Here is a 19097-nt window from a genome sequence, read left to right as displayed (position 1 = left end):
TGCGCGTGAGGAAATTTGTTTTCACTCTCGGTCGACAGAATATTCTGTATACACTCTGTTACAACGTCGGTTGTCAGCACGCGCAAAGCTAGGTCTCTATGTAATCTAGCCTTGCGCGTGCTGACATGAGACAAAAAACTTCAGGATATTTTAAACTGATTTTAAATCCTGAAGATCCTGAAGTTTTTTGTCTCTTGTCAGCACGCGCAAGGCTAGATTACATAGAGACCTAGCTTTGCGCGTGCTGACAACCGATGTTGTAACAGAGTGTATACAGAATATTCTGTCGTTCGAGATAGGGAGTTGCCGATCCTATAGCGTGAAAACAAATTTCCGCACGCGCATTCTTTATCCATGTTGAAACTTTGCACGATCGTTTGAAACCGTTCAATATACTTTTCATTAAAAAGTTTGAAACTATGCTCAATAGTTATAAACCTTATTTTACACAATTTCAAGAGATTTTTAACCAGTATTTTCGGAGTTAGAAGGAATTTGTGTCAAAAAAGCGTGGTTCCTCCCACAAACGAGCGTGGCTTAAAATGCGAGATACGCCTTTTTGGGGCTGGCCACGCCGATAGTATGGTCTTCTATAGAATGAGCAGGTAATGTTCGCCGAGTTGCATGATCCAGGAGGCTATGTATCTAGATTAATTTTCCTAGAAAAAGACTGTGACGCAATATCGCAATTGACACAAGGTTCGTCTTCACTATCGCTAACCTTGGCTTAGTGCAACTGTGCAATCGGAAAAGTTAGAGAATAGAGCCCGCTTGCCCCGAATTTTCAACTTCACCCTTTGCAAGTTGCGGGATACTTTTGGAGGAGAGCAATTATTAAAGTTTTAAATAGAAGGCTGTAAATGACACTGGATAAGCGAAGTAAGCTCCCGGTTGTTCAAAATGAAATTTGCGGAGCATTTATCGGCTCATATTACTCCGGAATGGCGAAAACAATATATACAATACGAAGTGAGTGTCTGCTACTAAAATAAGCCTTTGCGCCATGCATGTGTTACTTTAGTCGCGCACTATATTTCATATAGGTTATAATATTATAGAACAATGAAGGAGATAATTATGTAATTCAAATAAGACAGTTCAATGTTCTCCCAATATTACATAAACATTTTATATAGCTAGAGGGAGAAGGGGCTTGGCTTAATTTAAAATGACTTAGCCCCTACCAAACTTGAGGCATAGCCCCCCCCCCCCCACTTAAAAATTTGTTATATAAATAGATCATTCACCTCACTGTATAAACTAATTAGATGCGAGACAAGTTAAAGCATACAATAATTACTATTTACACCGATTGCGCCTACCAAGCTAACACAGGCTATAATATCAAAAAAAAAATGTTTTTTGACCAAATGGCCACAAAGGCAAAAGCCAATAATAGAAATTGACAAAAAAAAATACACATGGAAAGATGTGTTGCAACGTTGAAAGCTTTCAAAAACACTGGCTAAATTTTAATTTTCAAAGTTATACATGTATAGTTAATGAAGGCGACATCTTTTGGGAATTTTTGGAAGCTTAAAAACTTTTCATTTTATAAATTTTTATCATTATTATAAAATAAGTTTTATATTCTAATAGTAATTGTTGATATAATTTTAAGGAATATATTAAATTACTTGAAGTGCATTCATTATGTTTATCAAAATTTCAAAGTACAACCACTGTCTGTCTAATCTGGGGGAAATTAGCCTGATAACGATTTTTTAAGTGTTTTTTATTGATAAAATAACATCAGAATGGTTAAGAAAACTTTTACCAGTAATACATAGTTATACAGACTAGGAGGATTCATACCATTTACACTAGGAGTTACCCAGGGTGTCAGGCCTCCTTATATAACACCTGAAGCCTGTCCTCCCTGTGTAAATGGTATTAATCCTCCTAGTCTGTAAAACTATAATGTATAGTTTATTGTTTTTCGATGTGAAAATACACACTTCATTCATAAAAAGATTTGAAACTTTGACAATATAGATAGAAAACTAATATACAAACAATCTACATAAAGATAGTGTGTTAGATTTGGTAAGGTTTGTTAATGATTCTAATCTTGCTTAAAAAATGGTTCTTTGACGTTTTCATTCTTTTTAATTCGAAATTATATTGAAAAATTCAGAGAAAATAAATCCATCACTAGATGTCACCTCGATCAATAAAGCTTTTATGAATTTTTGACCGGTAACATAACATTATACCTTAAAACACAAAACGGCCTTTTTCTAAATATAAAAGGAAAAACAAATGATCTCTTATTACAAAATAATTAGCATTTAATTAGTCTTAAAATCAAGGACTACTGCTTTAGTGGCGTCTGCTAAATCGAACCTCTTACCCCTTACCTCTCTCAGCCTGTAATAATTCAACCAATCCAGTATGGGTAAGTGGTTCGATTTAGCAAACGCCACTAAAGCAATGGCGGATGGCGCAGTAGTCCTTGATTAATTTGCAATAAGAGATCATTTATATATTTTTTTCAAATAATTTTCCTTTTATATTTTGAAAAATTTCGTTCTTCTAAGGTGTAATGTTATGTTACCTAAACTTTTATTTTAAGAGCAAAGCCCTTTGTGAACAGATTTTCATGCCCCATTTTTCGAGTTAGACCTCTTAACTGTAATAATGTATATATATGAACTCTAAACAGTTATATCTTTTTACTTTTAATTCCTAAATTATAAAGCAAGCTCCGTTTGTTTTAGAACTATGATACTAATTAAATATCATATTGTTCTCTTCCACAGGAAATGAAAGCAATGCTCTATTCTGCCATGGAAAGAGCCCCTTCTCCAGAAGGCAAGTTCATTTTCCATAAACAATTATATATCTTTTGCAAGGACTTATTTCGCTGTAATTTAAATGGATAACGGAGTAGAAAACACAAATTATTTTTAATTGATTAAGGGTGTTAATATATGCATAAAAACATTGGGATAACCAACCAAAACTTTCTCGCTAATTTATAATCGATTTTTCAAAGCCTAACCACTGCCAACTCTAATACTAGGCCTTGAAATGTATGACAGAAGCATTTTTTATGTGACAGTTCGAATTTGCGCTTAGTAACCGTTAGATGGCTCTTTTCTGATGCGAATTTTCGCGATGACGAAAGTAAATTCGTACTGCGCAGTCTCGCATGACGTCACGTCTTCGCTTATGGTGGACCAAGGATTATTTAAAATGTCTAAGGATAAAACGCAGAGAAGGAAATATCGAAGGCAGATGTTCCAAACGGTACCTAGCGGACACAATCGGCAAACCGGAAAGCCAATATTTTGAAGCGTCAACACGTGACCGGGTTCTTGAAAGTTTTGTCGCTCTCGTCTGCTCTGGCAGATGTACTCAAACAAGGCCTTCCTATTAAACTAAATTAGTGTATACTCACCTCGTATATATTGCTTTAATCAAAGATAATTGCTATCATTAAAATTAAATTATGATTTTAGGAACTAACCTCATTCTTGAATCTTGAAGTTTAACTAACAGTTCTTAACGACCGTTGACAATTCGAAAAAGAACTATACCGCATGCTTTCGAAAACTATCTCTCTTTCGTCTATGCTTTTGCGATAATAAGATAGGTGGCGCCATATCGCTATTTGTTTTCCGTTTTACGCACCAAAACAGTAGGTGGAGAAGAGGGGGATGTGTTAAAATTTTGGAACAACTAGAGAACATTCCCTTACTATAGAGATCTGTGTGAGCGTTTTATCCTTAGACATTTTAAATAATCCTTGGGTGGACCAGGGTGGGAAATAAGGATTTTTTTAAACTACTAAATAACATGGTCCATGATCATTGACCAGGGCACATCGTCTGCTAAACTAGAGAAGTGGGTGATTAAAATATTGGAGTTTTGTCTGTGTCCGAATTCAGCTGCCAAAGAAATCTCCTAATACCTCTCCTAAGCTCGCTCATTGCTCAATCCAAATCAAACTTAAGGTATTTCATTGGCAGTGGCAGTTTATGGGAAAAACTTATGGGGTTGAAATTTCCATGCAGACGCCATTGACACGTGTCAAAACGTACACCAAATTTAAACTAGTATTTTTCGAACTCGGAAACCGTTCAGCATCATGAACCGGTTTATTGCTTTCTTTGTCGAGCCGAACTTAGCAGATTACACTTCGTCGTTGCTAACAATTTCCCATAGTTTTGAATTTGCCGCCAGTTTAAAACCTCAGAAAAGCGACATCTAGCGCCATTTGTGAAATCCTAACTGCCACCCCCTTTTATTCCTATCGCAAGGCCTAGTATTAGAGAAGGCAGTGACCTAACTCCAAGTTGCAACAAATTTTGAATATGGAAATTTCTGTAAAAGGACGAATTTTCCGGGGCCAATCGGGATTTGATATAAATGGCTGCAACTCGTTCGTTAATTTTGGTCAGTGCGCACAAAAATAGATTTGTGCTCCATGTTTTGGTCAACGCGCGTTAAATATTTTTGTTCTGCGTTACTATGCAATTTAATTTATAATAGGGCGGTGCGAATACTCGGATTTTCGAATATTATCGAATTTGCTATTTCGAGGTTAACGAGTATTCAAATTACAAAACGATTATTCGAAATTAAATTTGAATAACCGATTTAAATACGAATACAGAAGGGGTTAAATCCAAATTGAAAACGAGAATTCGATTCAAATTAGAAGGAACTATGTTCACATGATATACTGTATATCGAGTGGTGTTGTTTTTCTTTTCGAATTTCAACGCGAGTACGAAGTTTGTGGCGTTCTGTTTTTCTCTTACGCCATACTCGGTCTATCAATTTCAAAAATTGAGATATAAGTGTTTCGCGCCGTCTGGAAGAAAACGAAACAGTTATAACGTCGCCTTACGGCATCATGCTTATTGAAGCAAACAGATCTATTATTAATAATCCGAGGTGTAGCAAGTGAAATTCGCGAGCTACACAGATTTTCCAGCATAAGATGACACCAATTCAAATTGCCCTTTTAATTATATTTACATATTCGAAATATTTTATATTTCTATTGGGCATAAAAATTTCAAAATTTAACTTCTTTGTTAAAGCAGTGGATCCCCTACAAGGTGACTTTCCTTACGAACTCCAGTTTTGGCTTGGCGAAGACAGGAGGCATTTGTGGGCGGGATTTATAAGTGCACTTGTAAATCCCGCCCACTAGCCTTCGCCAAGCTAAACCCCGAGTTAAGGAGGAAAGTCCCCTTGTAGGGGATCCACTGGGCCCGCGCTTTGTTTTAAAGCAAAGCGAGGGCCCAGTGGTTCCCCTACAAGGTGACTTTCCTTACGAACTCCAGTTTTGGCTTGGCGAAGGCAGGAGGCATTTGTGGGCGGGATTTATAAGTGCATGTATAAATCCCGCCCACTAGCCTTTGCCAAGCTAAACCCGGAGCTAGTTCAGGAGGAAAGTCCCCTTGTAGGGGATCCACTGGACACCCGCGCTATGTATGCTTTGACCTTTAAGGATAAAATTCAGTAACTAACTTTACGACTCACACTGCATCCATAAAACTCCTGTGAGGAAAGCCCATGTCTACACTTTACTGCAACTTTTACCGTTTCATTTCAGTGGTGGAGCAGAATCTCATAACAAGATATTTTGCGACTTTTGAGGAAGAGTTTTTCACATTTTGTGACAAGGAGCTTGCAAAAATCAATACGTTTTTTTCAGGTATTGTTAAAACCTTTTCTAGCCTAACTTATAGCGACTGCGAGAGTTAGAACAAATCATAAAATATTCTCAAAACAAAACGAAACTAAGATTCAAAGCTGAGATTTCAAAAATTCTGAAAAGCTATATGTCAATGTGGTATAGGAAACTTATGAAGCGAAACGACTACCAAATGTTTTTGCTGTTGAAGCATTTTCTAGGTGAAATATTAATTCCAGACATTAGTTGAAGCCCGTTTCAATCGTCTGGAAGAAACTTTTCCGAATTGTTGAGTTAAACAGCGATCGAGGCTTAATAAGCTTGTTAACAAGCCCTTGTTGCTAAATATTTTTACAACTAATTTGAAAATGAAAAATTTTGAATTTTTAGAAAAAATGGCCGAGGCGACCAGAAAGTACGCTAATTTAAAATCAGAATTAAATAATTATTATTCACGGCAAGAAGGCTTGATAGAAGAAAAAAGGTACATTTGAAACTTATGGCAATTTTTTTTTATTTATTTGTTAACGAAAATTTGCTCATGTTTTCATTGATTTTTTTTGGCAGGACTACGTTTGCTTTAAAAGCAGCCTTGAGCAGGGAATCATGGCATAAGCAAGTGCGAACACAGTCCCGAAAAATTCACGATTTGAAGCTGGCCTTCAGTGAATTTTATTTAAGCCTCATTTTGCTGCAAAATTATCAGAATCTCAATTTCACTGGTTTCAGAAAAATATTAAAGAAACACGATAAGGTATACTTACTTATCTTAAATAATGCATTATTTTCGTCTATTTTTTCAATGGTTTGCTCTGAAAGTTGTACAATTTGTAAGGATGGGAGGGTTTAAAGTTTTTGCATCGAAATTAAGCCTTTGCAATGTCTGTTATGTTTTGAGGAATGTGAGTCTCTGCTGTGGTTTAGTTTAAACAAATGCCATTAGATGCTCCCATAGTCGAGGCGTGGAGTTGATTGTCCCGCTAATCTTAGCGTTATAATATACGCGCCGAGCGAGGCGCCGCGTTCGCCACCTAGCGGAATTTAGAAGAACAAATTGGCGGGAAAATGACCGCGTCTTTAAATGGAGCATAGGGTTGTTATGTAGTTACTTGTGGAAATTATTAGTGAAATTCCCCAGAAGGGGTGAAATTTTACCCATTTTCGAAGTTCTAGAATTCATTGTATTAAAAGAAATGAATGAATTAACGCGCTTAAAGAGAAAAAGTAAGTTTTTGGCCATTATCTTATGTAATCCCAACACCCAAATTAAATGTACACAACGCCTACGAGATGTAAATAGGTACAGTTAACCTCAAAAATGGAAGCACTTAATTTAATTAACTTGCAATATAAACATATTTATTTAATTTGAACACTTACATTGATGGTAATATCATAAGCTTGCTTAGTTACAGGAATTTCCCTGAGCCTTCGGTATTAACTTCGTTTGGTTTACAAACATTTCTTACGTTAGATTTTAGACTTTTCGACGATTAGAATCCCTAAAATAATTTTGTAAACCTTCTAATGCTAAAAATGCGACGTATTTTATAATTGTAGCGCTCCCCACTTTTAAACTGCCAATCTACCATTCGCGAACTTCCCGCCAAGAGTTTTAAATTCAGTCCGCTAGAGGCGCTGCGTGTTAGTTAACCTCTCAATCCTCGGCGCGTATATATTTTTATATGCTGAGCACATTGCTCAGCACTAAGTTTGGGAAAGGTTAGTTTTCGGTACTCTCGTTAACGAGTTCTGATTAGTTCCTGCCTCTGGCAAGGCGATATCATCGTACAAGGCCACCAAACAAATATCATAATGGTGGGCGTGTATGAGATGCACAAGAAGGTACAAATATAACCTGTTTTTGCTCCAAACACCATGCCTACACTCCCTCGAGCTGATTGTTGCTCGAGGGAGGACGTTTTGTGCTGGTAAAGGCTAGCGAATAGTTGATTTTATGAAATAAAAGCGTATGGTCTTGGCCATCTTGTTGAAATGTTGCTTCGTCTCTAAGTCACATGGCCTAGATGTATTGCAAAAATATTTAGGGGCCAATTTCGCTTTGATTAGTCTAAGCCTTGGCCATGGAATTTTTGGAAAGCACTACATCAAGCGAGAAAGATAACCTTATAAATTAATTATTATACTAAATTGAACACTGATTTACATTCATTATCTTACTTAAATTTTAAAATAAAACCACATAGCCAAGGCTTAACGGTCTTCACTTAAGGTTTAGTCCACTCTATCACACTTGTAGCTCGAGCAAACAGCGTGATCAAGTGGGTCATGCTTTAAGGAAATGGTCGACTTTCATTTGCTCTATAGCGATATGACGTAGAAATTAAATGACGTCGAGGGCAACATTTTCTCTGTAAGCTCCTCCTCTTTTATGAAATCAACTATTCACCGTTCATGGTTTACTCTAAGTTGCAAACGAGTCGACTGTCGCGTGATATTAATCTTTTCCGCCAGAAGATGGCACTGTTATGATGTTATCACAGCGGACTATGTGCCTGTTTCATGGATTAACTAACGCTAGGGATTGTTCACTAACTGGGTTTCCCATGTAATGCTATCGCCAACTACATGTTCCGAATTATTCCTTGATTCTCCTCTTCATTCCCCCAATTTATTGGACCAAAACGGATGTAGATATAGCGCCATCTCTAGGCAAAATAAATCGTTTTTGCCCAATTTAGGCAGTATTTCAATTTTTACGTCATAGAACACGTGACATTTGGTCCAATTTTCTTATAACTTCCTGTTAGGGACAGTAGCTGCTGCTAGGGGGCGTTTGGAACATGTATACTTTATCTTCAAGGGGGAACAAACTATCCCTAGCGTTAGTTAATCCATGCCTGTTTTAAGTTTCGAAATGTTTTCAATGTTTTAAGTAACAAAACTGAGTTATTACGCTTGATTTTCACCTATTTAAAACAATCAAAATCATATGGTAGTCAAAATTAATGGCTACTGTCTGGTCACAAAGTGTTGAAGATATGTCATTGATAGAGTTTCGCTACTCAGAAGTTTTATGTTTAAACGTAAATTACTTTTTGTAGTTATTAGAAACGGAAGCTGGGGCGAGATGGCGCCAGCTTCACGTAGAAGCTTCTCCCTTCCATACGAGCAAAGACATCGATAAATTAATTCAAGAGACAGAAGTAAAGATTTGAATATAATTATTTCATATAACCCTTTCTTTTAATCGAACCATTCATCTTATATCTAAATTTATCAAATTAGACGTTATTCACCAGTGAACTCGAAGGTGGTGATCGCCAACGTGCTATGAAAAGGCTTCGAGTACCACCTCTTAATGACCAAGTAAGTGCTTAAATTGTAGATTTTATTATAAGTCAACTTAGGACACTACGAAATATTGTGTGTTGGACCCAATAGCATGTTCTTTTGTGTTTCTGTACAAGTCTTTATTTCTTTAATGTAATTGGGGTGACGATAGGGGCGGGTCGGTAATATGAGTCAGTTATGTCACAAGCACGTGACCAAAAAGTGGGCGTGGTTTAGTGAATCGGTTTAACACACTCTATTAGAAACAGTTAACAACTCGGAGTGTTAGTTTTTGAAATGTAAGGAACTAAGTAGCGTTGGATAATATTGTGTACTATGGAACAAGTGCCGATTACCGGGCACTTTTTAAATTGAAAATATAGTTGATATTCGTGTTCAGCACCCTCAAAATAGCTAGAAACTAAAAACCATTGTCGGAAAATGTTTTTGAAACCCCCCCCCAATACACATAGGGCGATGTCATTAGCTAATTGGAAAGCGCCATCTATCGATTTTTTTTAGAAAATCTTTAAGTTAAGGTACAACTGATATGTTTCGGAAAAATTGCAATATCGGTAACCAATACTGATAAATAAGTTTGTGAATAATGTTTGAAATGATGTTCAACGCAAGATATTTTCATTATTTTTCTAGCCTTCTCCTTGGACAACGTTTAAAGTGGGTCTGTTCTCGGGGGCATTTGCAATTTTAGTCATAGCGGTGGCTTTATCGGGTGCATTTAGCGACAATAGAAACGACTGGCGTATCGTTTTTCGTCTTTACCGAGGGACTCTGCTTATTATTTTGTTCATGTTTCTCATGGGGATCAATGTTTATGGCTGGAGGACATCTGGCGTCAATCACGTGCTCATTTTTGAATTAGACCCCAGGAATCATTTGTCCGAGCAGCATCTCATGGAGGTAAGTTCCACTTTAGCTTAAACCAACGGTTTTTCTTCCCATAGTAACTTTTATAGCAGTTAAGGAAGGCCTTGGCGGGTGGGTAAACATTATTTGATATACGTCAAAATCACGTGACTGAGGAAAGGCGTGGTTCAATGGAACTTGGTTTCGTTTTATTTCGAATTCGAAAACTAGCACTTCGGGAATTGGCGCCGCAATCTCGCGTTAAACAAGGACGAGGTGTCCAGTCCCACTCCATATGGAGTCTTTATATCTTGGCGTCACGTGGTGCCTGTGACGTATTTAAAATAATTTTTACCCACCCGACAATGCCTTCTTTACAGTACCTTTAATAAAAACTGTCTTTGTGGACAATGACTTGGAAAAGTGAAAGATAAGTTAGAAAAATGAGTTGGCTGAAGTTCCACATGTTCAAAATTTCAGTGTTAGATATTTTTTTTCTTATAAAAAATTTCAAGTATAAGTTTCATATAATTGAGATTTTTGTATATACAGTTTATTTATAATAGCATAAAGTTATCATATTTTGCAATTTTCTTGATGATTTTGAATTTTTGATGTTTGCCCATTTCTTTCTTCGTTTAATTGACGTGAATAAAAACGTGAAGTTAATTATAGGCGTGGGAAAGTTCTTAGATTCGAGTGAATAATATTTATCCTTATTTTAATTGTAGATGGCAGCAATATTTGGTGTCATGTGGTCTCTGAGCGTACTAGCTTTTCTGTACAGCAGTGCTTTATCCATTCCGGCCTACGCCAATCCACTCGCCCTCATTGTTATCATGATTATCTTCCTGGTGAACCCATTTCACACAATGCGACACCATGCACGATTTTGGCTTCTCAGGATTCTAGTGAGTATATATTGTTTTAAAATTCATCCTTACACCAAAAAACAAATTGAAACCTGATATTTTATCATTTAATACCTACTATTTGTTACAAGCGACTTTGTTCGCGTTGCATTAGTATTATTTTTAAAGGGAATGAGAAGCTTCGTTTGAAAAACATCTGATTTATGTAACAAAGGGTAGAATTAATATCTGTGAATTCAAAAATATCAAGCTTTTAATTCTCCCTCCGATTTCTGCTGCTTATTTGGCCGCAATATGCATTTGAAAATGCTTCATATGAAATTATTTGAAATCCACTTTTTATGAAAGGCTAAAACGTTTCCCGTAGTCTAACGTCACAGATATATTTTTCCCCTTAGAGATGGTGCCACTCTCTCCGCTATCAGACCCAGAGTTTAGACTGGCGAGAGAAGCTCGAGACGCGTATAGGATTCCCGCGCTTTTTCCCCCTGACGTCATAGTGATGTCATCAAACGGGCGAACAAGCTCGACAAGACAAAATTATTGATGCATATCGAAACTGCAGAGTTTTCGTGATTTTTCAATGGGTTTTAAAAATAGAAACTTTGGTTCAATTATATTAAAAACTTGATATTTTGAAAGTAGAGACTCAAAAGTGTAACATAATACCACTTTCGTGCTAAAATATGATATGAAATTGAAAATTCGCATTCCCTTTAAGGAACATAACATATCATAACTGTATGATAATATTAGTAGTATTAGTGGGAAGTAGGATTTCAAATTTTAAATAAAAGTTCGTTTTTCTTTTCTTTAGGGTCGTGTGGTAGCAGCTCCTTTTTTCCACGTAGGCTTTGCCGACTTTTGGCTTGCCGACCAGCTTAATAGCTTAGTGCCAGTTTTACTTGACTTCCAATATTTTGTGTGCTTCTACATCAGTATTCAAAACTGGAATGTAAATAATGGTTCGTACACATTTTTACCGCGTGTTTTGGGGGGGAAAAAATGGTGAACCCTTAGAGCAAATGTCAGCTCCTGTAATATATCCCTAACATTCTGGCTGATCTTCTATGCATACATTTTACCGTTGCCAAAGGCAGAAGCCAATCAGAGTTCGTTAATGTCGAGGGCCAGAAAACTAGCCTTTGCTAAGCTTAGAGGGCCAGTCAATTTAATCCCTCGATTATGGGAGCATCTAGTGGCATTTGTTTGAACTAAACCATAGCCGAAACTTGCTTCAATGCCAATGCTGGCTCCTGCGGTGCCCCTGACGTTTGGGCTAATTTTCTACACACCAATTCAGGACCGAATCAGAGCTAGTCCATGAGGGTGTAACTAAAATTAGTCTTTGCTAAGCTTAGCGAGCCAGTTTACTCCACCCCTCGACTATGGGAGCATCTAGTGACATTTGCCTAAACTAAACCACAGCCAAGACTTTCTTTAAAAAGTCGGTCACTTGAGCACATTATGATACACGTTGGTTTCTTGTTGTTAATTGTAGACGAAATCAATGTTTGTGGTCAAACTCTGAAGCCAATCGTGGCTTGCTTGCCTGCATGGTTTCGATTTGCGCAGTGCTTGAGACGTTTCAGAGATACTAGAGAAGCGGTTCCGCATTTAGCAAACGCGGGAAAATACTCTACGACATTTTTCGTTATCATATTCTCGACTCTGTTCAATATATACAAAGGTAAGTCGACTACTTTTGTTGAAGAGGTTTCGCAGAAATATTACTTAGTAGCCAGAAAATCCAATGAATAACAAAGTTTTCATTTTGGATTTGGCATTTCACCAGAAGTATGCGAGTACTCGTTAAGTTCGAGTTCTCTACTTGATACTTGATAACAACATATTTAAATGCTCGAGAAAGCTTTGAGTACCTTTTTAACTTCTTTAATACTCGAATCCAAGGCTTATAACTTTAGTAGACGATATGCTGATGGCTGATGAACATTTATTTTGAAAATAACCTGTTTAATGTTTAGTTGCTCAGAAAAAAAGAATTAAACATGTTAGATATTAGATGATTGAACATCTTGGTTATTTACTAGAAATTTACATGATTAATGCTCGACAAGTAAATATTCTGGACTCGAGAAATACTCGATACTCCAAAGAATTTTTTATACTCGGCTCGTTATGCAATATAATTTTTTTTATACTTGGACTCGGCTTGCAGCCGAGAAAACGTGACTCGCACATCATAGCATTTCACATACAAGAGTTATTAATTAATATTAATAACTCTTGTTATTGTTGAAGTATTACATTAATTGTGTAAAATTGTGATTTTGTTTCGGCCCGTGTTTTAGATAAATATGGCACTTCATCGCAAAATCCATTCTTTTTCTTATGGATTCTCTCCGCGCTTATCAGCTCGTGCTACACGTACGCGTGGGATATAAAAATGGATTGGGGCCTTCTGGAAGAAAACTCTGAAAACAAGTTTCTCAGAGAAGAAATTGTTTACTCTTCACCAGTGAGTTTTTGTCAATACTTTATTAAACGGATGCCCATAATTCCAAGTGCTTCCTTGACCTCCTTCCATACCCTCCTGCCAAAGTGGGTATCGTTATAATAGCATTGATGAGTTTTCCAAGACCTTAAAGGGACTGTAGGGTGGGTAAAAATTGTTTGATTTACGTCACACGTACCACGTACAAGGACTCCATATGGAGTGGGACTGTGGGACTGGACACCTAGTCCTTGTTTTTCTAGGGATCGTAGGACAAATTCCCCCAAAGTTGTAGTTTTCGAAATAAAACTAAGTTTCTTTGAACTCTCAGTCACGTACCTGTGACATGTTTGAAATAATTTTACCCACCCGCCAATGCCTCTTGACAGACCCTTTAAATGGACGGTAAAGAGGGGTCGGCGGGTGGGTAAAAATTATTTGAAATACGTCACAGGCACGTGACCGCGGAGAGGCGTGGTTCAAAGAACCTTAGTTTGTTTTATTTTGAAATCTACCACTTAGAAGAATTGGCGTTGCAATCTCGCGAAAAACCAGGACTATATGTCCAGTCCCACTCCATGAAGAGTCTTTCTATCTTGGCGTCACGCGTGTGACGTATTTCAAATAATTTTTACCCACCCGCCGATGCCCACTTTACAGTCCCTTTAAAGTGGCCAGAGATTGGATTAACAAAATTTGAGTAACGTCACACCTGCCTGGCTTGTGTATGTGATGCCACATACTATTTTGCTATTCATCGTGTGGACAAATCATATATAAAGATCCATGTGAGAATTTGTTTTCACACTTTCAAGGTTGGTAACTCCAGCTTTTCTGCGTGTGTTCCCAGATGGCACTACAGTTAGCACGAATAAAGTTACCATTTAGGTAATTGCTATGGCGCTTTCGAGATGGGGCCCAATGAGATAGAATATATGTATTAAACCTAGAGTCACAACGTGGGATCTCGAGATCAACATTTGACGATACCCTTTTTGTCGAGCATGAATCTTTATCAAATACGGGTGGCGCCACCTATTAATCACTCGAAGAACTTTTTCCTACCGTCTGCGGCTATAATCTGCGTAACAAGCTGTCAAGATAGTTTCAGTTAAATAATAAATCCTTTTTAATCTAATAAATAGATGAAATAAAAATCATAATGATGTTTCTGATTGCAAATAAGCAATAAGTAAAAGTTGTAATTAGTTCCGCTAGAGGCTCACAGATGGCGCTGTCAGGTTTTGATAAACGTGTTTGATAAAAACAATGTGTTTCGCGGTAAGCCGATTTGAATTGTAACTCTATCTATCTCATTGATGAGCCCATAGGTTTGCTTGTGGTGAGACAGAGTATATGTGGGAAAAAATGCACTCTGAAGTTAGGGTACCATTAAGCTTGAAAACTGAAATTCTCACATGAATCTTCATTCGTCTTAATATATTCAGGGAATTATGTAGAAGCGGGAGTAGCTTGTATCATAGCTCTTTACTTACATAACCTTGTCCCAATTTTACTTATTTTCCAGGGATATTACTATTTTGCTGTGGTTGAAGACTTCGTTTTGAGGTTTGGTTGGACTCTTTCAGTCTCCTTAGTGGAGATTGGCCTTATAGAAAGAGAATACATGGTTTCGTTGCTGGCACCGTTAGAAGTTATCAGGTATGAACACCAATTGGCCTTATTCCTGATCAACGCCACCGAAGCGTAGCGGCTTCTTTTGGAACTATAATAATACGGTAGCCAATTACAGGTGGCGCTGGAGTCGATGTACTCTGATGGAGATCTGTTATTTTCTATGTTTTGATTATTACCGCTTCAACTTCAAAAAACATGTTTTAACTAATTATTATTAAGCAAATAATCTCCAAATAGACCAAATCGAATGAAAACTTACTCCGAAAGTCTTATTTCATAATATTAGACAGAATAAGAAAGGTAAAATCAACTTTTAATGATTTTGAAGCCATATCGCTCGTTAAGCCTTGGCTATTCACATGATTCAGAAAGATCAACAAAACATAGAAAATAACAGATCTCCATCAGAGTCCATCGACTCCACCGCCACCTGTAATTGGCTACCGTATTATTATAGTTCCAAAAGTCGCCGCTACGCCTCGGTGGCGTTGATCAGGAATAAGGCCAATTTGTTTGTTTAGGTAGACAATTCCGAGCGATGATAGTGCAAATCTGTAACTGCGTGAGAAATTTTAAATCGATTATATGAGGTTTTTTATTGTTTAATAGACGTTTCGTTTGGAACTTCTTCCGTTTGGAAAATGAACACTTGAATAACTGTGGTAAATTCAGAGCTGTCAGGGACATTTCGGTTGCACCTATTGACGCTAGCGACCAAGCCATAATTATGCGTATGATGGATGAACCAGAAGGTGTCGTCCATAGAGGGGGTAGCGATGGGATTCCACAAAATAATCAGGGACATGGGCTACTTCATAGAAGGAAGGGAAATAAGTATGTATCGTTTTAAACTATAATACATCACATTCTTTCCGTGACTGGTTCTTAGTCTTAGTCTTACTCTAATTGAAATACTGGGTGTTAATACAAAGGGGATTGTAGGACGAAGTTTAAGTATAAGTTCATAAGATATGTTGGCAATAAGTTTGGACATCACTGGTTACAAACTGGAGCTTGTCATGAAGTGACGTAGGCGTCAAAGATTCGAGGTAAAGCGACGCCTGGTGAGGCGCTGTCAAAGGCTTAGTACAGACTAAATAGGAACTTGTTAGTCCTGCAAAATTAACCGAGTGTAGGACTTCAATTCTCGCTTGTCGTTCTCGTACAAGCTCTTAGTAACTCTAGCATTACGAATTATGGGTAGTGTCAATTAATGGAACATCTATGAAGTCCTGACTGACTGATAATCAACGCCCAGCCCAAACCGCTTGCCCTAGAAGGCAGAAGCTTTGCAGGAACGTTACTCATAAGTAGTAGGCGCGTACTAAGAAAGGTTTTTCCAATCCGCCGCCATCTTAAAAAATGGCGCCCAGAAATGTAAAAAAAATCTTCTCTATGCAACAAAGTCCGCGCGTTTCAACCGATTTCGCAAATACTTAGTACACTGGTTTCCTTTAACCTATAGACGGGCTGAATAGTCTTTTGGGTTCGATTTGTAGCCATATTTTTAAATGGCGGCCAGAAATTTAAAAACCCTTCTTTATGGAATTATGTCCGCGTGAAAAGTAATAAAAAATGAATCCCGACGGGCTGACGGGCAATGCCGAGTGCCTTCGCTCCTAGGGTGCTACAAAAATTTTAATCATCAGTAAAATCTACCCATTCTTTATATCATTTTGATGGAAGTTCTTATTACACGCGAGCGACGCCGCGGGTAACAGCTAGTATCTTGTCATCTCTAAAACACTTATTTCCGGTTGCCCTTAGGTCAAAAGTCATAGAACTTTATTGATTTCAAATGAACCGTAGAACCCACTTTTTGGAACACAATGTTTAATGATGGAAATCATTTTTAATTTCGTTTCAGGCAGAAGAAAGCTGAAACCAAAGTTCTTCTGGAAGGTTACGACACCGATGATCCAGATCTTTGACTATATTAGATAATTAATTCCCCTATTAGTTATTATATATATATATATTTTGGTTTATTTTATTCCAAACTCTTGATGCTTTTATTTTTGCTATAAATCGCTTAAAACGGGAACCTATATAGTACGTCACTCTCCTGGATCAAAGCCAATAGAGGAAAAAAGGCTCGCATTGCCTTGCAAAGGTGAATTCAATGCATATAAACCATAATCGCACTGTGCAGTTGTCGCGGTAAACCTTAATTTCTATTCAGCATTTGCAGGTCTCCTTTGGTTTTTTATATTTGCATAGAAATTCGCATAAAAATTTGCTTCAAGAAAATTCCAGCTGAAAGAAACTGCAGCTGGTTGACTAGATGAATTAAACTGCAATAAAAAATAAATAGTTTTTTCGATAAAATACTTCGACATTGAAAATTAGGTAGAACCAAGAAGTGATATCTAGTTTACTAGGGAGAAGTTATAAATTCGCGCCACATTTCCAGCTTTATCTCCAGTCCAAACGTATAGTAGGTCCGGAGTTAATCCCCGCCTCTAAATTACAACCAGCAGCATCTCATTGGTTCTTGAAAACTTGTGCACGTCAGCGCGACGCGAATGACGAAAATTACAGTCATATTTTCCGACTGAGGAGAGGCCGCGAAATATCCCGGCCTCCTTTTACGTCCCCCCCCCCCCTTGTATTTTAAAAGGGGGACTGGGACTATGGCGCGCGAACACTTAGGCATCTTATACCTTCTCCCTAATAAACTAGATATCACTTCTTGGTAGAACTAACAAGAGGCGCATTTTAATTAAGTTATTTATTTAAAAAAATTTAAAAAACATTTTATCAATATAATAATAATAATTAAATATGGGCAATTAATCTTAAGTACTTTTTTTAAAGAAATGCGGTATCACCCTTACCTTTCTTTCCTCTGTTGACGGTATCCAGAAGATGGCTTCGTTATTAACGACATCTCTAGTCAGAACAATTTAAATTAATTAATTAAAAAAAGCAAATTAACAATTAAAAAGATGTGCACCAATAGCATACTGGTAAACGATCGATGAACATATAGAAATAATTTTTCTTTTCAAAGGTATTAGCTGCGGGTTTAGCAACTGGTCCAATTTACTTTTCAGAGAGCGCTTCAATAATCCAACAGAACTTTTATTCATAATGCATTTTAATTAATTGGCTATTTATTAATTAACCGTGGGAATACGTTTTAATCTTATTAGCGCATGCGTAAAGCTTTATCAAAATTCTTGCCACTAATGAGTTTATAATTAAGTATCCAATTAAGCTACTGAATAATGATCGAACTATGAGAATAATTTTAATTGATCAGGGCTGTTAAAGTAATTAAGTTCTGTAAAAATTTCAGTATTTTTAAAGGGATGTGCAATTCGTTATGTAGGGGCGTGTCAAGAACTATATTTTGTAGTAGTAGTGTTACTATTTCATGAAGTAGTGATTGGGCAATGTCACGTGATTAAGCGTATAGATTGAAGGGAAATGCCGATTATCATTCCCAATGCACAGATGAGGCTACGAAATTCACGCATGCCCAGTGGCGCTTTATTTGATGAAAGATAAGCTTGATATAGGCCCCGCCCCCTACATTGCATATTGTTTATCCCTTTGATTAGTTATTAAATTTAAAGTCAATGTCGAAGTTATGAAACATTCGCTAATCGTAACTCTGTTTTGAGATTTTCATTAGTTGTTTTTTATACGTGTTTTATCAGTTCTAATCAATTTTGAAAGTTAATTATTCTTGTAATTTAGTTCATTATTTCTTTAAGCCTTCTTTAAAGGGACACCAAAATGGCGTAGGGTGGTAGCTTGTAATTCCGAACACTTTTTTAAAATCGATTGAAACATGACACACGTATAATGTTATGAGAAATATTTGATATTGTACCAAATAGCTTGAACATTTGCGCTACTTTTGAGCCTATTTTGAGCCAAAATTACCGGTAACTTGTGGAGAAATATCTATTTCCCCATTTCTAGTAGTGGCGTCCAATTCCGAACTGATGTCTTGTAATTCCGACGTAGGGGGTTTCAATTCCGACCCCCCGCTTCCAATTTCTGACCCCCCGCTTCTAATTGCCGACCCCCCGCTTCTAATTTCCGAACCCCCGCTTCTAATTTCCGACCCCCCGCTTCTAATTTCCGAACCCCCGCTTCTAATTACCGAACCTGCTTACAGGGTTGGCAAAAATCCGGATAATTTGAATAAAATCCAGACCAGTGGTTTTTATTGGATTAAACCGGATTTTTTAAAAACACGAGTTATTTTAGGGTTTTTTGAAGGCAAAGTACTTCTGTGTAGCTCTTATTTTAGTTTTGGGGCACTTCCCGACCCCTAGCCCCGATTCCAATGTAAAATAGTCTG

The 19097-nt window shown here is 37.2% G+C and overlaps 1 protein-coding gene across 1 annotated transcript; it reads left to right on the top strand.

Annotated features, from left to right (window-relative positions):
• Nucleotides 1-588: 588 nt before the first annotated feature.
• On the top strand, nucleotides 589-18525 carry LOC149678667 (solute carrier family 53 member 1). Its single transcript, XM_089836609.1, has 16 exons — nucleotides 589-605; nucleotides 700-969; nucleotides 2763-2814; nucleotides 5573-5674; nucleotides 6044-6137; nucleotides 6221-6407; nucleotides 8719-8820; nucleotides 8903-8983; nucleotides 9602-9868; nucleotides 10546-10725; nucleotides 11504-11651; nucleotides 12188-12376; nucleotides 12999-13165; nucleotides 14670-14803; nucleotides 15389-15613; nucleotides 16647-18525. Exons 2-16 carry the CDS (start codon nucleotides 901-903, stop codon nucleotides 16708-16710), a joined length of 2061 nt encoding a protein of 686 aa, XP_089692735.1. The 5' UTR covers nucleotides 589-605; nucleotides 700-900; the 3' UTR covers nucleotides 16711-18525.
• Nucleotides 18526-19097: the final 572 nt, after the last annotated feature.

The sequence above is a fragment of the Phalangium opilio genome, unplaced genomic scaffold (assembly GCF_054372755.1).
Source record: "Phalangium opilio isolate 3A_F unplaced genomic scaffold, DU_Popi_V2 ptg000042l_1, whole genome shotgun sequence".
Taxonomy (NCBI): Eukaryota; Metazoa; Arthropoda; class Arachnida; order Opiliones; family Phalangiidae; genus Phalangium; species Phalangium opilio.
The sequence above is the reverse complement of the archived record's forward strand: the minus strand, read 5'-3'. Positions and strand labels throughout refer to the sequence as shown.

Coding starts and splice junctions, on each gene's coding strand:
- LOC149678667 (XM_089836609.1), top strand. CDS start 901: ATGAAATTTGCGGAGCATTTATCGGCTCATATTACTCCGGAATGGCGA. Junction 8,984..9,601: donor TACCACCTCTTAATGACCAA/GTAAGTGCTTAA, acceptor TTATTTTTCTAG/CCTTCTCCTTGGACAACGTT. Junction 11,652..12,187: donor AAACTGGAATGTAAATAATG/GTTCGTACACAT, acceptor TGTTAATTGTAG/ACGAAATCAATGTTTGTGGT.